Consider the following 23828-nt stretch of genomic DNA (forward strand, 5'->3'; position numbering starts at 1 on the left):
AGGAAAAGGAGTTCTGATCTCACAAACCCTTGAAAGTAGTCACACTTTGAGAATCACTGTTTTGTAGGGTGGTTTGTGGACCATAACCCAAAACTGGGGGAGAGAGCCTGGGTACTGGAGGCATCAGACCTGTGACATTATTGGCATAGTGGAGAAATGCCCTCCAGGCACTGACAAATTAGGTGACTCGTCCGGGGTCACAAAGTCAGTATGTGTTGGAGGGGGTTGGAGGGACCCCTGAGCTCAAGCCTTCCCAGCCCCAAGGCTGTCTGAGTCAGAAGCTGAATCTCAGCTTTGCTATTTGCTGCCTTGTGAGCATAACCTCCTTGAGCCTCAGTTTCCTCATTTGTAAAGTAAGAAGGCTGGACAAGATGGCCTCTAATAACATATACCGCATGAGAGAGAGAAGAGAGATGTATAGATAAGTGACAGAGAGAGATGATGGAAGGATGGATGGATGGTTGGGATAGATGGACAGACAGAAAATCTCATTTGTGTCAAGGGTCAAGTGAAATATTTGTAGAACATGCTTGGCACATGGTAGTTCATACGTAGTAGACACTATATTAATGCTTATTTCCTTCTCTTTTTCCCTAACAATCTTGTCTGTCTCCACAATAGCCCTACAAGGTAGATTATCCCCATTTGACACAAGGAAACGGAGTCTTCTGGAGGATGACTTGACCAGTGACCCAGCCAGTAAATGTCTGAGGCTGCATGTCAAGTCGGGCCTTCCTGCCTCCTCTGGGTCCAGAGCTCCTGTCTCACCTCCTTTGCGGTCCCCTACCGCCCTAGATCTCTGAACCTTTCAATCCAGGCTCTTGGGACCCAAGGCCAGTCCCCTCTGTCCAAAGAGCCAAGGGTCTGCTGCCTCTCGATCTCCAGGCAGGATGTCTCCTACAGACCCCAGAGAATATGTGTCCCGGGACTCCACACATACGAGGGCTCAGAGTAAGTCTGATTCCTCCTCTCCAATGAGAGTCTGGATTAGGGAGACTCCTCGTCACAGAAGCAGGGAGCCCTTGAATGCCAGACATCCCAACCCCCTCATTTTACAGCTGAGGGAACTGAGGCCCAGTGAGGTTGCTAATCAACTTGCCCGAAGCCCCATGGGCAGCAGGAAGTGCCGGGGCTGGGCTCATCTCCCCATCCTCATTCCTCCACATCCCTCCCAGCTGTTGTATCTTTTCAGGACTGCCCCGGGGACCATTTTCACTCCGGGCTCTCTCCCATTGCCCATGAGGCCTCAAATGAAACGGTGCGAAGATGCACTCATTCCAGCTTTTCAGGATGAGCGTGGTGGCCCTCCTCAGCCCTCCCTCCCCTTTCTGTCATCAGCCTCAATCACAAAAGCCAGTCGTCTTGGCCGACCTCGCGACCAGCGTCCTCTGAGAACTAACTCTCCAGGGTCAGCCAACTGGACCCCTTGAAAGCGAACGATGCCAAATGGGAGAAAGCAACGAGCCAGGGAGAGAACTCGCAGATGCTGGCCAAATCCAGAGTCTGAGTGTCAAGAGAAAAGATGGCGAGGGTGGAAGAGGGAGGGAAGCTCAGCCAAGGATCGTTTCTCCAAACGGAGAGCCTTGGCATTTTCCATAAAAATAACTGGGAGGGCACCGTTTGTTCCACAGAATAAAGTCAAAAGAAATGGGGGGGGGGTGGATCTGGAGGCAAAGCACCTGGTGCATATCCTACCATTGACACTCATTACTTTTCTGACTTCAGGTGAGCTGCATCACTTTCCTGGGCCTCAGTTTCTCCGCTGTAAAATGGGCCAAATGGACTAAAATGATCTAACCAGACCAGATAACCTCTGACACTCTTCCAGCTAAGATTCTCAGACCTCTGTGGGCCTCAGTTTCTCCATCTGTAAAATGAGGGGATCAGCCAGTCTGCCCCCCAGGGCCTGTGCCAGCTCTAGCAGGCTAACTCTCATGATGGTAACCCTCCCAGGAAGTCATGTCCACCTGCCTGAAGCTCCCTCGGGGAAAGCCAGGTCCAATTTTCCCTACTGCTGCCCAGAAAGACAGCCCAGAAGCTACTGGGAAATAAAGAAACCTTCCACAAAGGATTCCCTACATCCCACTGTAATGATGATGCCCGGGGCTGGCTGAGAGGTGTTTGCATGAAGAGGACCTGGACTTTGGAGCAACTAACGAGAAAAAAAAACACACTGTAGGAATAAGGGGCTTAAGCCTGGAAGCTATCAGGGAGCCCCGGACTGTACACAAACTCTGAGTTGTTTAGGGTTCTGTGGAGTGGCACATAATAGCTAGCATACTGGAAAAGTCACTTACACACCATCTGCCTCAATTTCCTCATCTGTAAAATGGGGATAATAATACCAATCATCTCCCAGAGAAGGATCAAATGAAATATTATATGAGCTGCCAGCTTAGGCTAAAAGGTGTCCCAATCTCTGGTCTTTCCCCATTAGAAAGGAAGTTGCTTGAGGACAGACTCTCTTGTCAGCTTGTTTGAACTCTCAGAATTCTCAAGTTCTTACCACAGTCCCTGGTGCTCAGCAAACACTTAATAAAAACTGGCTGGATTGTCCTCTAGTCACCTCATATTCTAGAACAAGAAAACGGGAGCCCAAAAAGATATGTGACTCACCCAAGGTCACACGGGCAAGTGGCAGGACTTTGATCTGAACCCACATCCTGTGACTCCAAACCTATCTTTCCTTTGTACCACACTGCCCAGGTTGAAACCAAAAATTAATAAAATAGAAATGCCAGAGCTACATCAGAAGCATAAAATGTCCCTGATAATGTGATTGGGGTTCATAGGGTGGGAGTGCCATGTTTCTGCAGTCTGTGCTACAATAACTCCCCCCAAAGAACTCTGGATCCATTCTGGGGATTGAGAAACCTCCTGGCTTCCTAGTGTGGATGTGGTGAACTCATGTGGGCGTGGGCGCCCAAGCTGCGTCTCCACTCTGTTTTTGCTGGCTACGAGTCCTTCTTCCTCTCTTTTCTTCCCAGCCAGGGGGATTTCTCAGTTTAAGTCAACACAAGGCTTTGGGGGTGAAAAGATAACCAGCTGGAGAGTGAAGTCCAGACAGCATGAGACAGGACCCCCTTTCAGGAGGACCAAAAAGGAGCCAGGGTCTGGGGACGGTATGGACGGCAGTTTGGGTTTGGTGAGGGATCCAGGACGTGTGCGGTACTGTCTCTGTGAGAGGCATCCACAAAGTCCCCCTCCTCTCTCCAAGGGGCCCTGAGGCCATCAGCACCAATCTGGTCTGGCCCTTCAAGAATGGTTCTAGGCTGGGTCAGCCATGACCCTGGAGACTCCGAGCAAATGGTTCCTTCTGCACCCTCTTGTCTGACTTACTAGAAATCCCAGCATCACCAGGGCTCACAAAGGGCTCCCCATATGTCTAGGTCTGGGGTGAGCACTGTCAGGGAAAGAGAAATGGAAGAATGATGGGGATGGGGAGAGGATGGGGATGGGGGGGATGGGGGGGATGGTGATGGTCATTTCTTTTTTGAAACCCGAGTCATAATTTCAATGTTATGAGGAATTATCTATCCAGAAACTACCCCCTCCAATGCAAGTCAGCATGTGTTCTGCAATGGATGGAGGCTTGTCCCAGGATGTGATGGGCCAGACCCAAAAAGTACTCTATCTACTACGCCATGTAGCCTCAATAACACTAATTAATAATAGAGGCAGCTAAATAACTCAATGGATTGAAAGCCAGGTCTGCAAACAGGAGGTCCTGGGTTCAATTCTAATCTCAGATACTTTCTAGCTATGTGGCCCTGGGCAAGTCTCTTAGCTGCCACTGTCTAGCCCTTATCACTCTTCTGCCTTGGAACCAGTACACAGTATTGACTTTAACAGAGAAGGTAAAGGTTTATGGGAAAATGATCACTCACATTTCTATGGCACCGTAAGGTTTATAAAACATTTTACAGACCTCCACAACAGCTGCTGGCTAAGTTCTATCCCTCATATCCCCATTTCACAGATGAAGAATCTATGGTAAACTAACTTGGTTGGGGTCACCCAGTCAACAGCAGGTCTCCCTGCCATAGAGTACTACACTCGATGCCTTCCCTGCCCTTGTAGCCTCAGAGTTCCTATTCTTGGTGAGACAGCCAAGCCCCACACATACTCCACACACCCCCAATCTAGGGCTCAGCTCAGTGATGCCGCCCCACCCCCAGGGGGCAGGCATGCCCAGAAATGCATGATGGCCATGGGCTGAAGGAAAAGAGTTCCCGGGGAAGGAGGGATATGAGCAGGCCCTGAAGGGAGCAAGGGCAGCCACAGATGACTCCAAGAACCTGGGGGTGTTTAGCCAGAAAAGAGGAATACCCAGGAGGAATATGAGAGTTGAGGCAGGTATCTGTGTGGAATTGGACTTCTTCTTCTTGGCCAGAGAACTTGGAGCAAGGCTGAGTAAGCTGTAAAGAGACTAAGACTTGAAGTCAGGAAAACACCTAGCAAGGTCTCGATTTCCTCATGGGTAAAATAAGGGACTGTGGCTCCTTCCAGCCCCAAGTCTCTGATCTTCATTCAAGTTTTGCCAAAGGAAGAGACATGGCACTGGGAAATAAGAAGGCTCCCTTCCTTCCCCAGGGTCTTCGCACTGACTGGTGAATTGTTGTGGCTGCTGGCCAATGGATTCTCCTTCAGGTCAGGGTTGGAATAGTTGATCTGGTGGGGTCTGTCCTACCTCTGAGATTCTGGGACTCAAGGGAGGATTTGTACAGAAGGGAAACTCCATTTACAAATTATACCAACTGCCTTCCTGCCATCATCGTCATCCTCCTCATCACCACCCCAATGGCTCACTCTTCCCCTGAGATGCTGGTGGCTTTGAGAGGTGTTTCCCTTGTGTTGTCTAGAACAAGGTCTCCCCAACACTTCCTCCCCTCTATCTCCAAACCATTCACCCCACTTGCCAGAAGGCATCCCCAGCACTCAGCACAGTGCCTGCTACAGAGTAAATACTTGATGAATTCACAGGAGAAACTGAGAAGCTGAGATGAAAAGACAGAGACCAAGATGGAGACGGAGAGAGTCAGCAATAGACAAAGAGAAACACTTCAAGAAGACCGGAGATGGCGGGCAGAAAGGAGACGGTCGGAAAACTGAAGGTGTTAGGGTTGGGGGAAATAGAGGCGAAGACAAGATGGTGGAAATGGAAGCAGAAAAGCTTGACCGTGGTGAAGCTGAGAACAGAGAGCTGGTCTAGACCCAAGAGAAATTTTAGGAAAGCCAGACTGGCATTAATATACACCCTACAAGCTCGGGGAGAAATAGAGCCATTGTGGGAACACTCATGAAAAGAAGTGAAAAAGGGAGAAAGAAAGGAAAGCACGGTAGCCTATACAATCATATTCTAGGCCATGGAATGGCTGCATTCCAAGATGGCCCTAGATTAAATCAGAACAAACTATTTGAATTCCAGTCATGTGGAGCCGAGGCAGAAAGCTCTCCCCATCTCTCCCAAGGCCTCATGGAAAGGTTGGGCCTTAGACATCCTAGAGTTACTGCTCAGGGGCCCCACTTTCTAGTCCTATTCTCCGCATCTCCAAAAAGCACGACCTAAACATGGACACTCCAAAAGACTAAAGGAAACTTCTGTCTTCAGAAAAAGCTTGCCCCAACCTGAAGAGAAGAGGAGGGACGGAGGAGATTCAATCTCCCTTGAACAATATAGCGGGATCCTATATAGCCCCAACATATCAGAGTACTGGAATGCTGTGATGTTAGCCTCATGAACATCCATTACTGGGTTCAGCTTTAATATGGAGAAGTCCTCGAGCACTGTATGCACATATAGGGGGCTCTTGGTCCTGACCTTTCAGCATCCTGTTTACTTTAATAATTCTGGCCTGAAAGGGTCCTGAGAAGTCATCTAGTAAGACCCCCCCCTCAATTGAGAGAGAAGGAAACTGAAGTCCAGAGATTTTCAGCAATTTGCCCACGGTCCCATTAGGAATAAGGGAAAGGACCAAGATTTGATTGGGGGGCCGCTAGGTAGGTGGATCAGAGGAGTGAAAGCCAGGCCTAGAGGTAGGAGGTCCTGAGTTCAAATCTTGTAGAGGGAAGGAAGGATGGATCCCTGATACTCTGAATCCAAATTCAGCTTTCCTTAATGGCATCATCCTGTTGGGGCTGTTGGAGGGCGTCTCCCCATCACTCATGGCAGCTCCTTTCTTCCCCTTCTAATGTGTGCTTCAAATTTGTGGCAGATTGGGGACACGGCAGCTTTGTACTCAGCCACAGTTTATACAGTAAGTAATATAAATACTGATGGGGCTTAATCAGCGTCGAAGGTTTATGCAAATATGCTCACGGCAAAGCTCTATGAAGGCACTTTTGAAATAGAGAAATGTGGCCCTTCTCAGGTCACTAGTCTGCTAAACTCAGCCTTTCTGAAGTGAACCACAAATCCAGGGACTCCTGCAAGCTGGAAACAGCTGTCACACAGCACATGCATGAAAGCCCTGCGGCCACGGCTCTAACCAGCATTTCTGGCCAATCAGCCTCTTACTAACATCCAAGGGCCATCGAGCTTTGTCACCTGTGTTTTTCCTAAATGGAGTCAAAAATGGCAAACTGGAGGCGGTCGGGTGACTCAGTGGATTGAGAGCCACAGCAAGTGGTGAGAAGCCCTGGGTTCAAATCTGACCTCTGACACTTCCTAGCTGTGTGACCCTGGGCAAGTCACTTGACCCCCACTGCCCAGTCCTTACCACCCTTTGGCTTTGGAACCAATACATAGATGTAAGGATTAAGAGTTAAAAAAAAAAAAAGTGAAATCATTCACGTCCCATTTCAGACAAAGACTCGGTTTGACCCTTTGCTATTTAGCGAATTTCCCAGGGCCTCCAGACGTCTTTAAATTGGCCAAGCAGGCATGGCTCCGCAGTGGTAGAGAATGCCAACTCCCCAAGGGTTTTCTGACTATGGAATCCCAGGTCTCCCTCCCCTGAACCAAAAAAGAAAAGGGGGTTTTGGTCCTCGGGGGCAGCGAATGCCAATCTTTGTCTGACCACCGGTTCCCTGGAATAACAACCCTGGAATTTGAAAACGCTTCACGTTCTGGCTTCAGAAGACCCGCTGTTAAGCTGAGTCTGCATTAGGAGCATTTTCTCCCTTATTTTCTTCAATCTAGAAAATCAACAAAACAATTGATCCAGCTCCGATTTGTAGCGTTTGCTGATTTCCAATGTACACGCACACCCTGGAAATTGTAACAACTGCAATTCTGGAGAAGCCATATTTCTTCATTTTAAAATCATTTATTAATTAATTATAATTTATTAATGTAAATAGTCAAGTCATTCTAACCCGGTCAACAGACTCTCTCTACAGTATGAGAGGGCAAAAGAGCAAGAATGCTTCTCACAGGGGGTAGCTGGGTAGCTCAGTGGATGGAGAGTCAGGCCTAGAGACGGGAGGTCCTGGGTTCAAATCCGGCCTCAGACACTTCCCAGCTGTGTGACCCTGGGCAAGTCACTTGACCCCCATTGCCCGCCCTTACCACTCTTCCACCTATGAGACAATACACAGAAGTTAAGGGTTTAAAAAAAAAAAAAAAGAATGCTTCTCACACAAGTCTATCTATACCCCTCATGAGCTCCCCACTCAGTCGCTCCCCTGGACACCCCAAGACATCTCTGATTGGTTAATAGCCACTGAGGAGGTGGACTTAGAGCTCCCAGCTCCTTCCTCATCACTTCATCACAAGGACAGTGTCTTTGCCTCATCCCAAAAGATACCAACACATTCAGCCACTTGGCAGGACCACCATACTTTAAGGGAGACCAAGATGGCGGCTAGAGCTTACTGTTCACAGATAAAGAAGGAGCAGGTCTCTACCCTGCCTCCAACAAAAGCCAGTCTGGTGAGGTGCCTGGAGCCCTGGGAATAAACTGCTATACTCGGGAGCGGGCCGGCCTTCAAAATCTGAGGTTTCATCTAGAAGTTACTACAATTTTTTTTTTGTATTTTTTTTTATCCCTTAACTTCTGTGTATTGGCTCCTAGGTAGAAGATTGGTAAGGATGGGCAATAGGGGTCAAGTGACTTGCCCAGGGTCATACAGCTGGGAAGTGTCCGAGGCCGGATTTGAACCCAGGACCTCCTGTCTCTACGTCTGACTCTCAGTCCACTGAGCTACCCAGCTGCCCCCAAGTTATTACAATTTGACACTCCTTTTCCTCAAAATGAACGATCAGATGAACCGACTCCAGTCCACCCCGACAAGGTCCCGAGTTCTCTGAGAAAATCTTGGTGGCCAACTGGAATAGAAACAGAAATTATACTTCTGGATCCCTGCAGGCAGCGGCGCTGGCTGAGAAAACCACCCGTTCACATCCTCTACGTCCTCCTGTGTTTCTGCTCAATATCTCCCAATTACATGGGAATCGGATTCTGGGCGCCCTGACGCAGGATGGGAGCCTTCCTTGCCCGGACGGCCTGCCTGTTATGGGCGACGCCAGCAGGGAAAGGAAGGACTTTTCCTCGAGTTTAGATCTTATTCCGGAGGCGACAGGAAACCAAAGAAGCGCCTTGAGGAGGAGGAATGTGACCTGGCCACAGGCGCTTTATGAATACTAATGCTGAATGGGGACGCACAAAACTATTCCTTCCTGTCTTCAGACATCTTTTAGTAGTAACCATGCAGAGAAAAGCTGGAAGAGGGCCGTGTTAATAGAGTAACAGAAGGCTTTGACGGCCACCAGAAGATTCCCAAGTTCTTAAGGAAGGAGCTCCGAGGCGACTGGGCACCTCTCTCCCCAAGGATCTGTCACCAGCCTCCCCTGGAAGTCTCCCACCACAGGGAGCTCACTCCCTCTGCCCCCGTCTAAGGGCCCGAAGTCTTCTGTTTTACCCAAGCAAGATGAGGCTCTCGGGATCTCACTCCCATCCCTTCCCCTTCGGCCATCCCTGACCGAGCACACCAGATCCAATCTCTCTTCTCCCCCTGCACCGTCCTTCAGAACCCTAAAGGCAGCTAGCCCCTCCCCCGGCTGCTCTTTCCTGCCTAAAGCCCCCCAGAAAGCAGCCTCTCCTGCCCTTGTGGCCCCCTGGGGGCTCATGTGTGCCACGGAGAAGCCCTGGGGACGCGGCCATCGTCCTGGCTCCTCGCCCTTCTCCCTCCCCCAGACACGGATCCTCGCCCCAGCTCTAGTCATCCTCCTTCTGCCCATGATGGTAGCCGTGGCCTGGTCCCCACGTCTCCCTTCGCCCCGGGCTCCTGCTTTCCATCTCCAGCGGACACATCCCGAACGGGGCTCCCACACTCGCGCTCCTCCCCACCTCTGACCTCAGCCCCGCATCCTCCCTTTCTCAGAGGCCTCCAGTTAGCCTTGGGGGGGCCGATTCCAGCCAAAGACCTTCTTGGTGTTCCCCAAACATGGCGCTCCACCTCTCCTCTCCGTGTCTTTGTACACACACACGCACACGCACACACGCACACACACACACATGCACACGCACACGCACACACACAATAATGCTCATCAAAACGCTGAGGGGGGCTCCGGGCGTAGGACAGGCTGGCATCCCCAGACAAGGTCTCAGAACGGGCCATGCTGGTGTCGTTCTTCATTAAGGGAAGTGGGGAGAGGCGCACCCAGAGATGGCGAAGACATGAAAACAACAAGGCGCCGGGGCGCGTTTCCTCCATAAACCGGCAGCCTTGACGGGACGGGCTCAGGGGCTTAACGAGTCTGGCTAGGAAGAGAGGCCCAGCGAGGCCGCCCCAGCGTGCCGGCCTCAAGCCTGTAAGGCCAGCCACGATCTCGATGCCCAACACGCACACGTGATGTCTGTATTCCCCACAGAATGGGCGCCATCGAGCTCCCAGAGAGGTCCCGGGTCCAGGCCCCAAAGTAGAGGCCAAGCACAGATTTACAGTCCACCAAGAATTCCAATTATGGGAATGTACATTCTTCCCCATCATGAAATGCTCGGGTGCCTGCTCAATGGGCTGTGCCGCTATTTACCTTAGAGTCAGCCTCATTTTTAGAATTTCTGAAAAGGCGCCGAGAAACGCATCCCCTCCACTCGCAGACCCTCAGGGTGGCCTCCTCCAGGCCTCCCAGGCCGAGGCAAAGGCCTGGAGGCTAGACTGATGTGGGGGACCCCCTCCAGGCAGAGCCGGTTAATCATTGTCCCATCATTAACAGCCCCCACAGCCCAACAGGAGTCCCCCCCAGTCACACAGGAAAGCTCGGCGTGCCTCCGCCGAGGAGGAGACAGACCCAGGAAGCCTCCGGGATTATCTAGGATGAAACCAACTCCTGGGGAGTCTCCCCTCCTCCCTCCTCCTCTCTGTCTCTCTCTCTCACTCTCTCTCTGTCTCTCTCTCTCTCTGCCTCTGTCTCTCTGTCTCTGTCTCTCTCTTTCTCTGTCTGTCTCTCTCACTCTGTCTCTGTCTCTCTGTCTCTCTGTCTCTCTCACTCTCCCTATCTCTCTGTCTCTGTCTCTCTCAGTCTCTCTCTCTGTTTCTCTCACTCTCTCTGTCTCTGTCTCTCTCTTTCTCTATCTTTCTTACTCTGTCTCTCTCTCACTCTCTCTGTCTCTCTCACTCTGTCTCTGTCTGTCTCTCTCTCCCTTCTCTCTCTGTTTCTCTTTCTCATTCTCTGTCTGTGTCTGTCTGTTTCTCTCTCTCTCCCTTCTCTGTCTCTCTTTCTTACTCTCCTTGTCTCTCTCTCTCTCTCTCTCTCACTGTCTCTGTCTCTCTCTCTCTCCTCCCTCTCTCTCTGTCTCTTCTCACTCTCCCTGTCTCTCTGTCTGTCTCTGTCACTCTCACAGTCTCTGTTTTTCTCTCTGTCTCTCTCTCTGTCTCTCTCTCTGTCTCTGTCTCTCTCTNACTTGTACATAAAGCATAATGTTTGCCTGTGTGTTTATAATCTATTCTAGGAAATAAAGTGAACTCTCTCTCTCTCTCTCTCTCTCTCTCTCTCTCTCTCTCTCTCTCTCTCTCTCTCTCTCTCTCTCTCTCTGTCTCTCTCACTCTGTCTCTGTCTCTCTCTCTGTCTCTCTTTCTCATTCTCTGTCTGTGTCTCTCTGTCTGTTTCTCTCTCTCTCTCCCTTCTCTGTCTCTCTTTCTTACTCTCCTTGTCTCTCTGTCTCTGTCTCTCTCACTCTGTCTCTGTCTCTCTCTCTGTCTCTCTTTCTCATTCTCTGTCTGTGTCTCTCTGTCTGTTTCTCTCTCTCTCTCCCTTCTCTGTCTCTCTTTCTTACTCTCCTTGTCTCTCTGTCTCTGTCTCTCTCTCTCTGTCTCTGTCTCTCTGTCTCTCTGTCTCTCTGTCTCTCTCACTCACTCTCTCTCTCTCGCTGTCTCTGTCTCTCTCTCTGTCTCTCTCTCTCTCACTCTCTCTGTCTCTCTCTCTCTGTCTGCCTCTCTGTCTCTGGCTCTCCTCATACAACTGATCGCCATTAGAGATGGGCTTTGATCCAGGGGCCTCAGAACGCAAGTATTCCCGGAGATGTCTGTGCTCTCCCCAGGGGGGCAGGCCAGGCAGGGGCAGGTTCAGGCTGCTCTCCAGGGAGGACATGGAGCTGCCCCAGGCCCGGCAGGACGAGCCATCCCCGGGTGGCTGAGAGGTCGGAGGATACCTGTAGGCGGACCTCAAAGGAAGACGTCCACCTGGGCCGGCCGTGTGGAGAAAATGCTCCAAACCCAAAGCAGCTCCAGCACTTGGGCTCCCAGCCGGGGATGGGCCGAGACACGGGGCGCAGGAGGGAAGGCTGGGCATCCGCGTGTTGGCCATCTCCAGACTGCTGCAGAGAGCTTGTGTGAAGGGATCCCGTCTCCTGGGGGCCATCCGTCAGGGAGAACGTCTGCAGCCGCGCCTGCTCCTGCCTGCCGGGCGCTCCCCCCGAGCAGCCAGAATGACCCACCGAAGCGGCAGGGCCACGAGCTGCCAGTCGAGCAGAGGGAGGCGACGGGCAAGTGAAGGGTTCTAAGCGAACAGCATTCCACGAGGAAATGAAGAGATCCACAAGCAGCTCTCGCCAGGGCGAAGAAAGGCGCGGCGAGTTCGGTGTTCACGTCTCAGGTAAGCGGGAGGCCGGGAAGGGAGGCCGCAAAGAGGCCCCCCAAAAAATGAAGCTCACCGAGTTCACTTCGAAAGTGGAAAATGTGATGCGAGGCCGGCCCAGGCACACGTGACAACAGGAGTCACAGGCCTGGGGAGAGGGAAGCTTCTGGGGAGCCCACTTTGGCATTCAGAAAAATGGGGATCTGAGCGACTCCCTGAACACAGGCCCAGCACCGAGGGCAGGCCGCAGTGTGAGCGGGGTGCATTTTACAAGGGAGGAAACTGAGGCTGGGGAAAGGTCAAGCGACCAGCCCAGGGGCTCACGGCTAGTGTTCCTGACCGCCCAGGCCTGCACTGCGCTCACTACACCGGGCCCACCTTCTTCCCTTTTCCCTGGGAAGGAGGGAGGATGGATTTGGGAAAGAAAGCTGGAAATTAAGAGGTTTTCTCCCAGAAGGAGCCGGTGCTGGGCCTTCCACAGAGGCACCCGCACACCGGGGCCAAGGAGAGACGACGGAGGGCCGGATGCCCTCTGGGGTGACGTTGGCGAGGATGCTGGGCGTGAAGGCGGGGAAGACCTGGGTTCGACGCTGACCTCTGACACTACTTGTAGGAACATCAGGAAATCCCGTCGCAGTCCAGCGGTGCCTCAGTCTCTCGGTCTGCAGTAACGGGCACGCTACAACTTGTCCTGCCTGACCGAAGCGGTCGTCCATCAGTGGATCCTTTGTGCGCCCCCAGACGGATGGGCCATTCTCATCCTGGTGATCAGGCCAGGGGACCCGGGGAAGCCCTGGGGAATGCCGAGCTCCCGCCTGGGCCCGGTGTAGTGAGGGCAGCGCAGGCCTGGGCGGTCAGGAACACTTGCTCGGACACTAGCCGTGAGCCCCTGGGCAGGTCGCTCGACCTTTCCCCAGCCTCAGTTTCCTCCCTTGTAAAATGAGGAAGTTAGGCTGGGCAAGCTGAGGCTTCTCGGTCTGGGGTCTGCTGAGGGGCCGGGGCTGCCCCACGAGGAGGAGCCGGGGGGCCGACTTTGGCCCTTTGGCCGCTTTGCCCTCTCCCCCGCACAGGAGAGCCCGGCCCTCAGGGGAGTCGGGTCTGAGGGGGGAGCGGGATGAAGGCTGGACCCTTCAAGGGGGGCACCTACCTCTGGTCGTGCTCCTGGGCGGGAGAGGAGGAGCTCCCAGGGAGCCTCTGCTCCCCAAAGACAGCATGGAAGCCCGGGGAGCACAGAGTGGGAAGGGGCCTTCCTGAACCCCAAATCCTACACAGAAGAGGGGGCGCTCTGACTCCCTGGCATCACAGCCTAGGCGGGAGGTTTCTGGGGGCCAATCCTCATTGTTGCCTCACGGTAACCCCAGGTTCGAGAGTCCGGAGAAAAGGCCACCCGCATGGCCCCCGTGACTAGAGGACTGAAGGGACGTTGTCAGGAGAGCCCTGGACCCTGCTGGGGCCTCAGAGCCCGCTTCTGCTGCTGATGACTCGTTGGGGTGCCCAGGGGCAGGAGGCACAGCCTCCCGGGCCTCGTCTCCCCATCTGCCCACGATGCCCTCCAAGGTGCTGCCACCCAAGGCCGCTGGGCCCATCAGGGTGACATAGACAAGGGCTGGCTGGGAGGGGCTGACCATGTCCCCTCCAGGGGGGTCTTTGGTCCCCCGAGGTCTGCAGGGGCCGAGGAGGGGCTCCAGGGGCGGGCACTGAGACGTCTGTCCGGCCTGTGAGGCTTTCCGGGCCCTGAGCCCTCCTGAGCCCACGTCCTCTCTGAGGCCACTGAGAGCTCCCTGTGGGTGTCTTGGGGGGCTCCAGGGTTCCGCACGCAGGAAGCCTCCCCGCAGCAGCGCCAGGTCAGGGACACAAGCACAGAGAAGGGAAGGCCTGAGGGTGGGCCCTCTCCTTGGTGCGGGGCCAGAGGGCATCGCCCCGTGCCAGGGCCAGGGGTGGCACTTCCCAAGCCCAGCCAGGCCGGCTCCCCAGTAGCAGCGGGCGGGCACACAGGCAGTGCCCGGGCAGCGCTGAACCCTGCATCGTGAGCCCAGCCAGAGCTCGGCCCCGGCACCTCCACGGCTGATGACCACCAGGATTTCTGTGGTCGTCCCTCGGCCTTCCATCCAGGCTCGGGCCGGGCAGCTCTGATAAAGAGGCCACCATGGCCAGTCAGAGTCTTCACACGTCTCCCGGCCTGGAGACAAGAAGCACTCGGTGACTCTGGATGGGGGACGGGGGTGCCTCCGCGTCTCTGCTCCGTGCAGGCTCATCCGGCTCTCCAGGACCCCATCTGGGGCTTTCTCGGCAAAGACACCAGAATGATTGGCCCTCTCCTTCTCTGGCTCATTTGACAGATGAGGAAACTGAGGCCACCAGGTGAAGGGACTGGTCCAAGGTCACCCAGCTTGGATGTATCTGAGGCCACATTTGAACTCAGCTCTTCCTCACTCCACACCTGGTACTCTGTCCCCGAGCCGCTCATCTGAGGGACAACCAAAACTGGCTGGGCTTACAGAGCACAGAACTGAGAACCAGAAGGAACGAGCCCCTCCTCTTATAGGAGGATACCGAGGCCCTAGGGGCAAAGGCAGGCTTCACACACACCGCTGAACCCCAAATCCCGTGATCTGCACAGCGGAGAGCTGAGCCCTGAAGGCCTCACACAGCACAGGATCTCGGGTCTAGAGCTGGAAAGGGCAACAGAAGCCATCCAGGCCAGTCCCACCATTTCACAGGTGGGGAAACTGAGGCAGAGGGCAAGAGGCTCAGGCCCAAAGTCATCGGGTGAGATTTATTTCATGCTTGTTATGGATGGGGGCATCATGCTAAGAGCTGGGGTGCTGAGACAGGAAAACCCAGAGTGACTTCAAGAGCTCAAGACACCAACACCCACTGCAAGGTACGAGGGGTTTGGAGCATTAAAGATGCCATTCTGAGGAGGGGAGTCACTCGAGGTCCCCTGGCCTCAGTTTCCTCCTCTGTAGCACCACCGCCGGGCTGGCTGGCCTCTCAGGCCCAGGATGCTATCATGCTGAGCCTCAAACCCACCTCTGCTCGGCTGGTCCCTCCCTCCCAAGGCTGGACGCCTGTCTCCACCCCTAGAACGTTCTGTCTGCACCCCAAGGCCTCCCAGTGATCAGGGTCCATTTCAAGCCCAACCGCCAGAGGGCTCTCCTCCTCCCCACCTCTCCCGGACCCTGTGGCCCCCGTGGCCATCTTCTACTGGAAGCCCTTCCTGGCCCCAGCTGTGGGTGCCCCCCCCCGATTATATTCATGGGGACCCTAAGCCAGCTGCCTTCCCATCACCCCCTTCTCTGAGGGCTCCCTGGTCCGGGTCCCCAGAAACACCCCAGAACCCATCGAGGCTCCTGGGATGAATGGGTGCCCAGAGCCAGAAGGGTCTCGGGGAGCGGCCGGACTCCAGATTCCAAAAGGAAGGCATGGATTCGAAAGGCCAAATAATTTAGAGCCAGAAAGGGAAACACCAGCACTCGGGCCGGAGATTGCTAGGAAAAGGCACGCAAGCATCAAAACACAAGTCCCCGGAGCCAAAGGTGTAGAAGTAAAACCAGGATGAAGGAGGAATCCTCCTCCTCCTCAGGGTCTCGGCCTATCCCCAGAAAGTCCCCAGAAGAGCCGGCAGTTAGACAGAGCATCCACGGGGCCAAAGTGCGGGGAGGAGTGGGGAGGGGTGAGGAGCAGCCAGGAGGAGCCTGGAGGAGCCAGGAAGAGCCTGGAGGAGCCAGGAAGAGCCTGGAGGAGCCTGGAGGAGCCTGGAGGAGCCAGGAAGAGCCTGGAGGAGCCTGGAGGAGCCTGGAGGAGCCTGGAGGAGCCAGGAAGAGCCTGGAGGAGCCTGGAGGAGCCTGGAGGAGCCTGGAGGAGCCAGGAGGAGCCTGCGTCCCTGGAACTGTCAGGCCCACAACAACGAGTCCCCGTTTGCCACTGAGCTCCCCCCCAGACACCCCTCAGCCTGGCTCTCCAGGAGGCACCATCTCCCCCCTCCTTGCCAATCCCGATCCCACAAGCCGGGAATGGTTGCCCTCCGTCCCAGTCCCCCTCTGCACTCCAGGCTCACTCGGGTGCCCCCTCCTCCCCGAGTCTCCGGGCCAAGTGAGACCCGCGGTCAAGGGCCGCCTCCACCCCACGCTGGCTCGGTGACCCTCCGCAAATCACAACTAGACTGTAAAGTGCCGGCACACATTTGTGTTATGTTATCAAGCACAGTGTTGAGTAGGACTCTGATGGAGGGAAGCACCTACAGATGAAAGCTCGGCTCTGGCCTAGTACAAGAGGCAGACCGGCTCGCTCAGTTTACCGGGTGTGGATTTCGGTTCCGTGCTCGCACTTTTAAATGCAGATGAAGAGAACCCTGCCATGGCCCTGGGTTTGGGTTCGGGCTTTATACTTAGAGGATTCCCAAAAAACCCAAACCTCTTCCAGCCCTCCCCTATCAGGCCACGGGTGAGAGCAGAAACCTAAGAACGAGCCCTATCCGGGCAGCCAGATAGCTCAGTGGGCAGAGAGCCAAGCCTGCAGTTGGGAAGTCTTGGGTTCAAAGCCGGTCTCAGACACTTCCTGGCTATGTGACCCTGGACAAGTCACTTAGCACCCACTGCCTAGCCCTTACTGCTCTTCTGCCTTGGAACTAATACTTGGAAGATGGGAAGAGAGACAGAGAGAGGGATGGAGAGAGGGATGGAGAGAGGGATGGAGGGAGACAGAGAGAGAGGGAGGGAGGGAAGGAGAGAGAGAGAGACCAAGAGAGAAAAAGAGAAGAGAGACACAGAGAGACAGAGAAAGAGAGACAAGGAAACAGAGAGAGATAGAGAAACAGAGACAGGGAGACAGAGAAAGAGAAAGAGAGACATGGAGGCAGAGACAGAGAAACAGAGAGAGACTGAGAAACAGGGAGACAGAGACACAGAGAGAGGGAGGGAGAGAAGGAGAGACAGAGACCGAGAGAGAGAGAAACAGAGAGAGACAGAGAGATAGAGACAGAGAGAGGGAGACAGAGAAACAGAGACAGGGAGACAGAGAAAGAGAAAGAGACACGGAGAGACAAGGAGACAGAGAAACAGAGAGACACAGAGAGAGACACAGAAAAACAGGGAGACAGAGACAGAGAAAGAGAGGGAGGGAGAGCCCTGACTGTACATTTACACTCTTGGAATTTAATCTTCTCACTGCTGGGGACAGAAGCTGAAAAATCGATTTCCCTTTACTAAATAATGGAAGGTTGGCCAAAGCATCCATCCCCAGCCCTGCTGTTACTCACACGGTTAAACTTTTCAAGGGATTCCCACACAGCCCCCATATTTCCCAGAGGCCCTGCCTGCCGAGCAAAGCCATTTTTCATGGGAGATCTTTTCATGAAGAACCTACTCAGGAGGGACCTGTTGGTGTTGGGGAGGCAACAATGGAGACGAACCCGACTCCTCGCCCGCAAGGAGAGCGCATGCTACTCCCAGGAAGACGACATGTATACCAAGAAGCTTGACAGCCAGTTGGACGTGATGGAGGACAAGAGAGACCAGCCAGGGTTCTAGAAATATCCGTGCAGGGAAAGTACCCTTGGAGCTGGAGGGAAGGGAGCAGAGGGAAGTGCCTTGGCCCGTCTCCGTCTTACATATTACTCCTTTTCATACTCTGGAGTCCAGCTAAACTAGCCTTGTTGGAGACAACATTCCATCTCCCACCTGTACCTTTGGCCTGAGTGTCTCATGTGCCTGGAATGCCTGGCAGACACAGTATATCAGTCATGGAGCCCGTCCATCCTGAAGCAATTATATTTTTGAAAAAAGGACAATTTGCTAAAGGTGATTCAGATTCCTTCTCCTTTTATACCTCGGTTCTTGGAGGTTCACTAATTTTTTTTTTTAATGTTAGCTGGGTAGCTCAGTGAACGGAGAGCCAGATCTAGAGGGGGAAGGTCCTGGATTCAAATGTGAACTCAGACACTTCCTAGTTGTGTGACCCTGGGCAAGTCACTTAACCCATTGCCTACCCCTTAACTCTCTTCTGCCTTGAAACCAATACACAGTATTGATTCTAAGTCAGAAGATAAGAGGGTTTGAGGGGGGAGGTTTGTTTTTTTTTTTTAATGTTTGCTGGAAGGATTTCTGAAACAAGGGCTTTCTCAGGCTATCAACATTTTCCCTCTGGAATTTTTGGTCCATTACATAGAAGAATTTCTCTACTAGTGAAAATATAACTGATTAAAGATTAACTTACCCCCAGGACAGTCTCATTTGGAAAGAAATTCCAAACATCATAATCTCTAAATCACACTCTGTACGTTCAGGGAAAGCCATCTTGTTAACCTGCCCATTCCCCTTGGAGACCTCCAATTGGGTTCTTTTTCCCCAAAAAAACAGGAACTACCAAAAAAAATACATAAGAGCTACCGAAAATGATCACCCCCAGATCCGATTCGTTGAAAAGAAAACAGCCACGTCTATTCGTGGAACAAATACAAGATGCTTTAAAGTGCTCGTTTTCTAGTGCTGGGTGGGAGGGGGCACCGCAAACCTGCCATTTTGTCTTGGAGAGAACTCCTGGTGGGAAATCCCTCCCTGATGCATCTAGAACTTCTGGGCAGAGAATTTACGGGACCATGGAAAGGGCGACTGATATTCCCAGATGGTCTATAAAGCAAGACTCGAACCCAAGCCTTCCAGCCCTCTCTCTCCTCTCTGCCCAGCTTCCTCTTGGCCACACGCTAAAGACAGCCCTATACAATCATTCAACAATTACAAATATACTCTGAAGAAATATTTGCACCAACATGAAAGTGAATCGTAGCCCCATCTGTTGACTGGAAAGCAATCAGGTGTGCAACGGCCTGTCCTAATGCCTAATTCTTAATGAAGCTGGAATCGCTTCCTTCTTTTTCCCTGAAATCCCAGGTGCCAAGAGCAACGGCTGGCATATAGCAGGCACTTAATAAAAAAATTATTAATGGGTCAACTGGAGGTCAATAAGAAGTGGAAGCAAAGACCTGAGTTCAAATTCAGCTTCTGACACTTATTGGCTAAGACCACAAGCAAAAGGATTAACTTCTCTGAGTTTTTCTTCATCTACACAGTGGCTCCCAAACTTTTTTGGCCTGCCACCCCCTTTCCAGAAAAAATATTCCTTAGCCCCCTGGAAATTAATTTTTTTTTTAATTTTAATAGCAATTAATAGGAAAGATAAATGCAGCTGTGGCCATCACCACCCTCCTGGATCGCTGCAGCAGCCACCAGGGGGCGGTGGCGCCCACTTTGGGAATCACTGCTCTACAAAATGGGGAATATACTCAGAGATCGCCCCCAGGCCCTGGCATCATTATGAGGATCAAAGGCAGACGAATGTCCCACAATCCCTGGTGCCTCTAAAATATCAGCTCCTTTTATTGTTATTTTGCTCGCTAGTCATGATCCGGCTCAATTCCCTCCTCCAAGTCCCTTCGTTCAAAGACTGAAGCCATTGGCAGCTCGCAGGCTTTAGAAGTAAATAGTCAGTTTGCTCTTTGGGGTGCTGGGACCTAGGAAGGTTTGGAGACTGCACAGGCCGTCATTACCCGTAAGAGACCGAGTTTAAGCCAAGACAACTGAAGGGGCTAAAAGGCTGGATTAATGACCCTGTGCAAGTCTGGAAGGGGCCCATCCTTCTGCCGCCTCTTTCCCAATGGGAGAGGAGTAAAGCGGATAGAGTACAACAGACAGAATGCTGGGCCAGGATTCAGGAAGGCTCATCTTACTGAGTACAAATCTGGCTTCTGACACTAGCTGTGTGACCCTGGGCAAGTCACTTAACCCTTTGTGCCTCAGGTTCCTCATCTATTCAAAAGAGCTGGAGAAGGAAAGAGCAAACCACTCCAGTGTCTTTGCCATGAAAACACCGAAAGGGGCCACAGAAAGTCTGACACGCCTCAACAACAATAATCGAAGGGGCAAAAAGCTGTCTGATGGCAAGAGATCTGTTTTGTACCTGTCACTGCAGGGGAAAGGCGACATGAGTGTTGCTCGCCAGAGAGAGCAAGTCATCTCCCTTCTCTGGGACTCAGTTCCTTCCTCTGTAAGACGAGGGGGTTAGACAAGATGACCTGCGAGGTCCCTTCTGGCCCCAAACCTATCATGAGTCAATAAACCCTGCTCTACCTTCCCACAATAAAAATGGGGGTTTCTCTTGGGGCTTTTTCTATCTGAAATCCACTGAAAAAGTGTGAGGAGATAATTCAAATCATCATCACTGCCTTTTGCAGAGCATTTTATTTTATTTTTTTTTTTAACTCTCACCTTCTGTCTTGGAATCAGTACTGTGTATTGGCTCCAAGGCAGAAGAGTGGTAAGGGGAGGCAATGGGGGTCAAGTGACTTACCCAGGGACACACAACTGGGAAGTGTCTGAGGTCAAATTTGAACTTAGGACCTCCCGACTCTAGGTCTGGCTCTCAATCCACTGAGCTACCCAGCTGTCCCCTGCAGAGCATTTTAAAGAGGAGTCTCACAACAGTCTTGGGAGAGAGCTACTGAGCTCCTGATAAAATGATCCCCATTTTACTAATGAGTCTGCCCAAGAGTCAGACAGGTAGGAAGGGGCAGAGACGGGATCCAACCTGGTGTTCTTGACTCCGAGCACACTCCCTCTCAATCCAAAGTCTGCCATCTACAAAGGAGGATCCTTTTTTCTTTTTTCTTTTTTTAACCCTCAACTTCCACCTTAGAATCAATACTATGGGGGGCAGCTGGGTAGCTCAGTGGATGGAGAGTCAAGCCTAGAGATGGGAGGTCCTAGGTTCAAATCTGGCCTCAGACACTTCCCAGCTGTGTGACCCTGGGCAAGTCACTTGACCCCCATTGCCTACCCTTACCACTCTTCCACCTAGGAGCCAATACACAGTATTGACTCTAAGACGGAAGGTGAGGGTTTAAAAAAAAAAAAAAAAGAATCAATACTAATCAATACTATGTATTGGTTCCAAGGCAGAAGAGTGGTAAGGGCCAGGCAGTGGGGGGTTAAGTGACTTGCCCAGGGTCACACAGTTAGGAAGTATCTGAGGCCAGATTTGCCTGGATCCCAATCCACTTGGCGACCTAGCTGCCCCGTGAAGGAAGGTGTTTCTTGAAGAATATCAGGCCTAAACACCATCTCCTCAAAGGAGCCTCCCATGAAGCCAAAGGTTTAAACACGCTTCATCTTTTAAGACAACCACCAAGAAAGCACAAAGCTGCCTCCTGGAAGGGGCCCTAACACGTTATAAGCAGAGGATGCAGAGAATGCAGACATGAGCCCGCAGAGGAAACATGGCCTGCTGATTCCCACCAAATCCCAGAAGGTCTGGGACAGAAAAGACCCCAAAGTTCAGCACATCTACTGCCATCATTTTACAAGGGGGGGAAACTGAGGTCTAGAGAGGGAAAAGAACTGCTTAGTGTGGAATTAGAACTCAGGTCTTTGCATCCCAGATCCTATGTCTCTTTACCCTACATGATACTAACTTTCTAAATGCCTAGAAATTCTTCTCATCTCCTCCAGCACACCCTTAGCTGCATGATTTGAATTGGTATCCACCCAATCATTTCTCCACTCAGCTTTCCTAAGTCAGTGCAAACACATCCAAGAAATAAGTGTCTCAGGAGGGAAGCGAGTCAGCCAACCTGTAAGAGAAAACCTTAGTACTGACATTCTCCTAAAAACAACTTACTTATTCTATTGTGCTGTAGGAAGGGAGAACTAAACTTTGTTGTAGTCAAACAAAGAAAAGGCTCCTACTTGGAAATGTGGGTTCAAGACTTTATCAGCCAGCAGCCAGGTGGCTTGAAAGCCAGACCTAGAGATGGGAGGTTCTGGGTTCCGATGTGGCCTCAGACACTTCCTAGCTGAGGAACCCTGAGCAAGTCACTTAAGCCCCATTGCCTTGGAACCAACACACAGTATTGATGGTAAGAAGGCCCATAAGGGTTTAAAACATTCTTTTATTTTAGGTTTTATCAAGGACGCTGGAGGAACTTTCCTGAAAAGTTACATCATTCGAAACACATCGAGAAGAATCCTTCTCACAAGGGTTTTTCCAAGAAGGAACCAGTGAGGACGAAGGCAAGTTTGCGGCAGACCCAACCCCAAAGAACGAGCGCTCCCTGCTCTTCATTTCCAAAGTTATTATTTTGGAAAACATGTTGTCCTCTCTCAAAATAACCTGCTTCCAGGGGCAGCTGGGTAGCTCAGTGGATGGAGAGCCAGGCCTAGAGATGGGAGGTCCTAGGTTCAAATCTGGCCTCAGCCACTTCCCAGCTGGGTGACCCTGGGCAAGTCACTTGACCCCCATGGCCCACCCTTACCACTCTTCCACCTAGGAGCCAATACACAGAGGTTAAGGGTTTAAAAAAAAAATAATAACCTGCTTGCATGTCCTCTAAAAGCCTCCAATTACCAAGGCAAGCCTCAAGTCCTCCTAACAAAGTCCAAAGGAGTGACCTGACAGCGATTTTTAGAGCAAGATTAAACTTTACAAGACATTCCGGGGAGATGGTTTGTCTAGTGAGGGCTTTCTTTGCCAACTCTCACCCACCCGCCTTGGACACACCAAGGAGGGCAGGAGGGGTTCTGAGTCCCCTCTACATTTTCTGAGAAAGAAGGGGTTCCCCTGGGCCCCCCCCCCCAGCTAAGCCAGAATGGATTCGGAGTCTGGGGAGAAATCAAACTAGAGTTTAAGCTGTGCCCTCATCTAGGCTGTAAGCTTGTCTGCACACAGTTGTCTGCATGTGGTCTCCCCCTTTTGACGGAGTTCTGGAGAGCAGGGAGTGTCTCTGCCTTTCTTTAGGAGCCCGGCCGGAGCACGGTGCCCGGCATACGATAATGGCTAGTTAATAAATGTAGTGACTTGTTGCCTCGATTAATAAAATATAAACTTTGTCGGCTGTAATCCTAGGATGGGAGACACGGTCTGAAAATGCATTTGACTCAGCCGGTGCCCTCGTCCTTTGCCCAGACACAATGGCAGTGCCCTGGCCTGGGCAACCCCCTCTTCACGGCCCCTTCTGCCCAAAAAGGGGATGGGGATCCCTTCCTAAAACGTGCCTCTGGCTAAGCCCCGGCTCCGAGGCCCCGCAGCTGGAGGAAGTGATACTGACAAGGGGAAGGGGGCGGGAGGAGGAAAGTGACAGAGGGGAGCTGGCAGGGCCGGCTTCGGGCCGCATCTCCGGAGACAGCGGCCCACCTTCTGGGACCGTGGGGGTCCTTGACCCCACTCTGGGACAGTTTGCTGAGAGGCCGGCCCAGCTCCCCGCCCCCTGCTGCGGAGGGATTTCCCCCCGGAGGCCCAGAAGGCGGGACGGGGGAGGCCCCCTAGGCCAGGGGAGGCCCCCTAGGCCGGGGGAAGAGGAGGCTCCGGGAAGGGGAGACGGGACAGGGCAGGGGGAAGCGCTTTGTGGCACTGAGAGAGCTCTGGAGGCTCCATCCCCTCCTCATCTGAGCGGCCCCACTTCGCCGACAGGGAAACTGAGGCTCACGGCGCAGCGATTACTTTTTGCAAGGAAGCGAGGGCGTCCCGTGCGCTAACGGGGAAGGGAGGCCCGGGGTTCGAGGGAGTAGGGGGCTACCTTGTAGCATGGCCTCGAGCTTCTTCCTGTCCACACGGAAGCGCTCCTCGCTCCACTCGGGGCTGGGCAGGGGGCCCCCGGCCAAGTCGTCCTCCGAGCCCGGCAAGGGCGAGTCGGTGCTGCGCTCACTCGTGGACCCCGGGTCTGACTGCGCCGCCAGGTAGCCAGACTCGCCCTGGGCAGCCATGGTGCGCGGGGGCTCGCGCTTGGGCCGCCTCCTCCTCCGCGGGCTCCGCGGGC

At 52.8% G+C, this 23828-nt stretch overlaps 1 protein-coding gene across 1 annotated transcript in view; it reads right to left on the reverse strand.

Annotated features, from left to right (window-relative positions):
- The window catches only part of BICC1 (BicC family RNA binding protein 1), a 228461-nt gene extending 204686 nt beyond the window's left edge, over positions 1-23775 (reverse strand). Inside the window, exon 1 of the mRNA XM_044659220.1 lies at positions 23589-23775. Within this exon, the coding sequence (XP_044515155.1) occupies positions 23589-23775 (187 nt within the window). The remainder of the gene's footprint in view (positions 1-23588) is intronic.
- Positions 23776-23828: the final 53 nt, after the last annotated feature.

This window comes from Gracilinanus agilis, chromosome 2, assembly GCF_016433145.1.
Source record: "Gracilinanus agilis isolate LMUSP501 chromosome 2, AgileGrace, whole genome shotgun sequence".
Classification (NCBI taxonomy): domain Eukaryota; kingdom Metazoa; phylum Chordata; class Mammalia; order Didelphimorphia; family Didelphidae; genus Gracilinanus; species Gracilinanus agilis.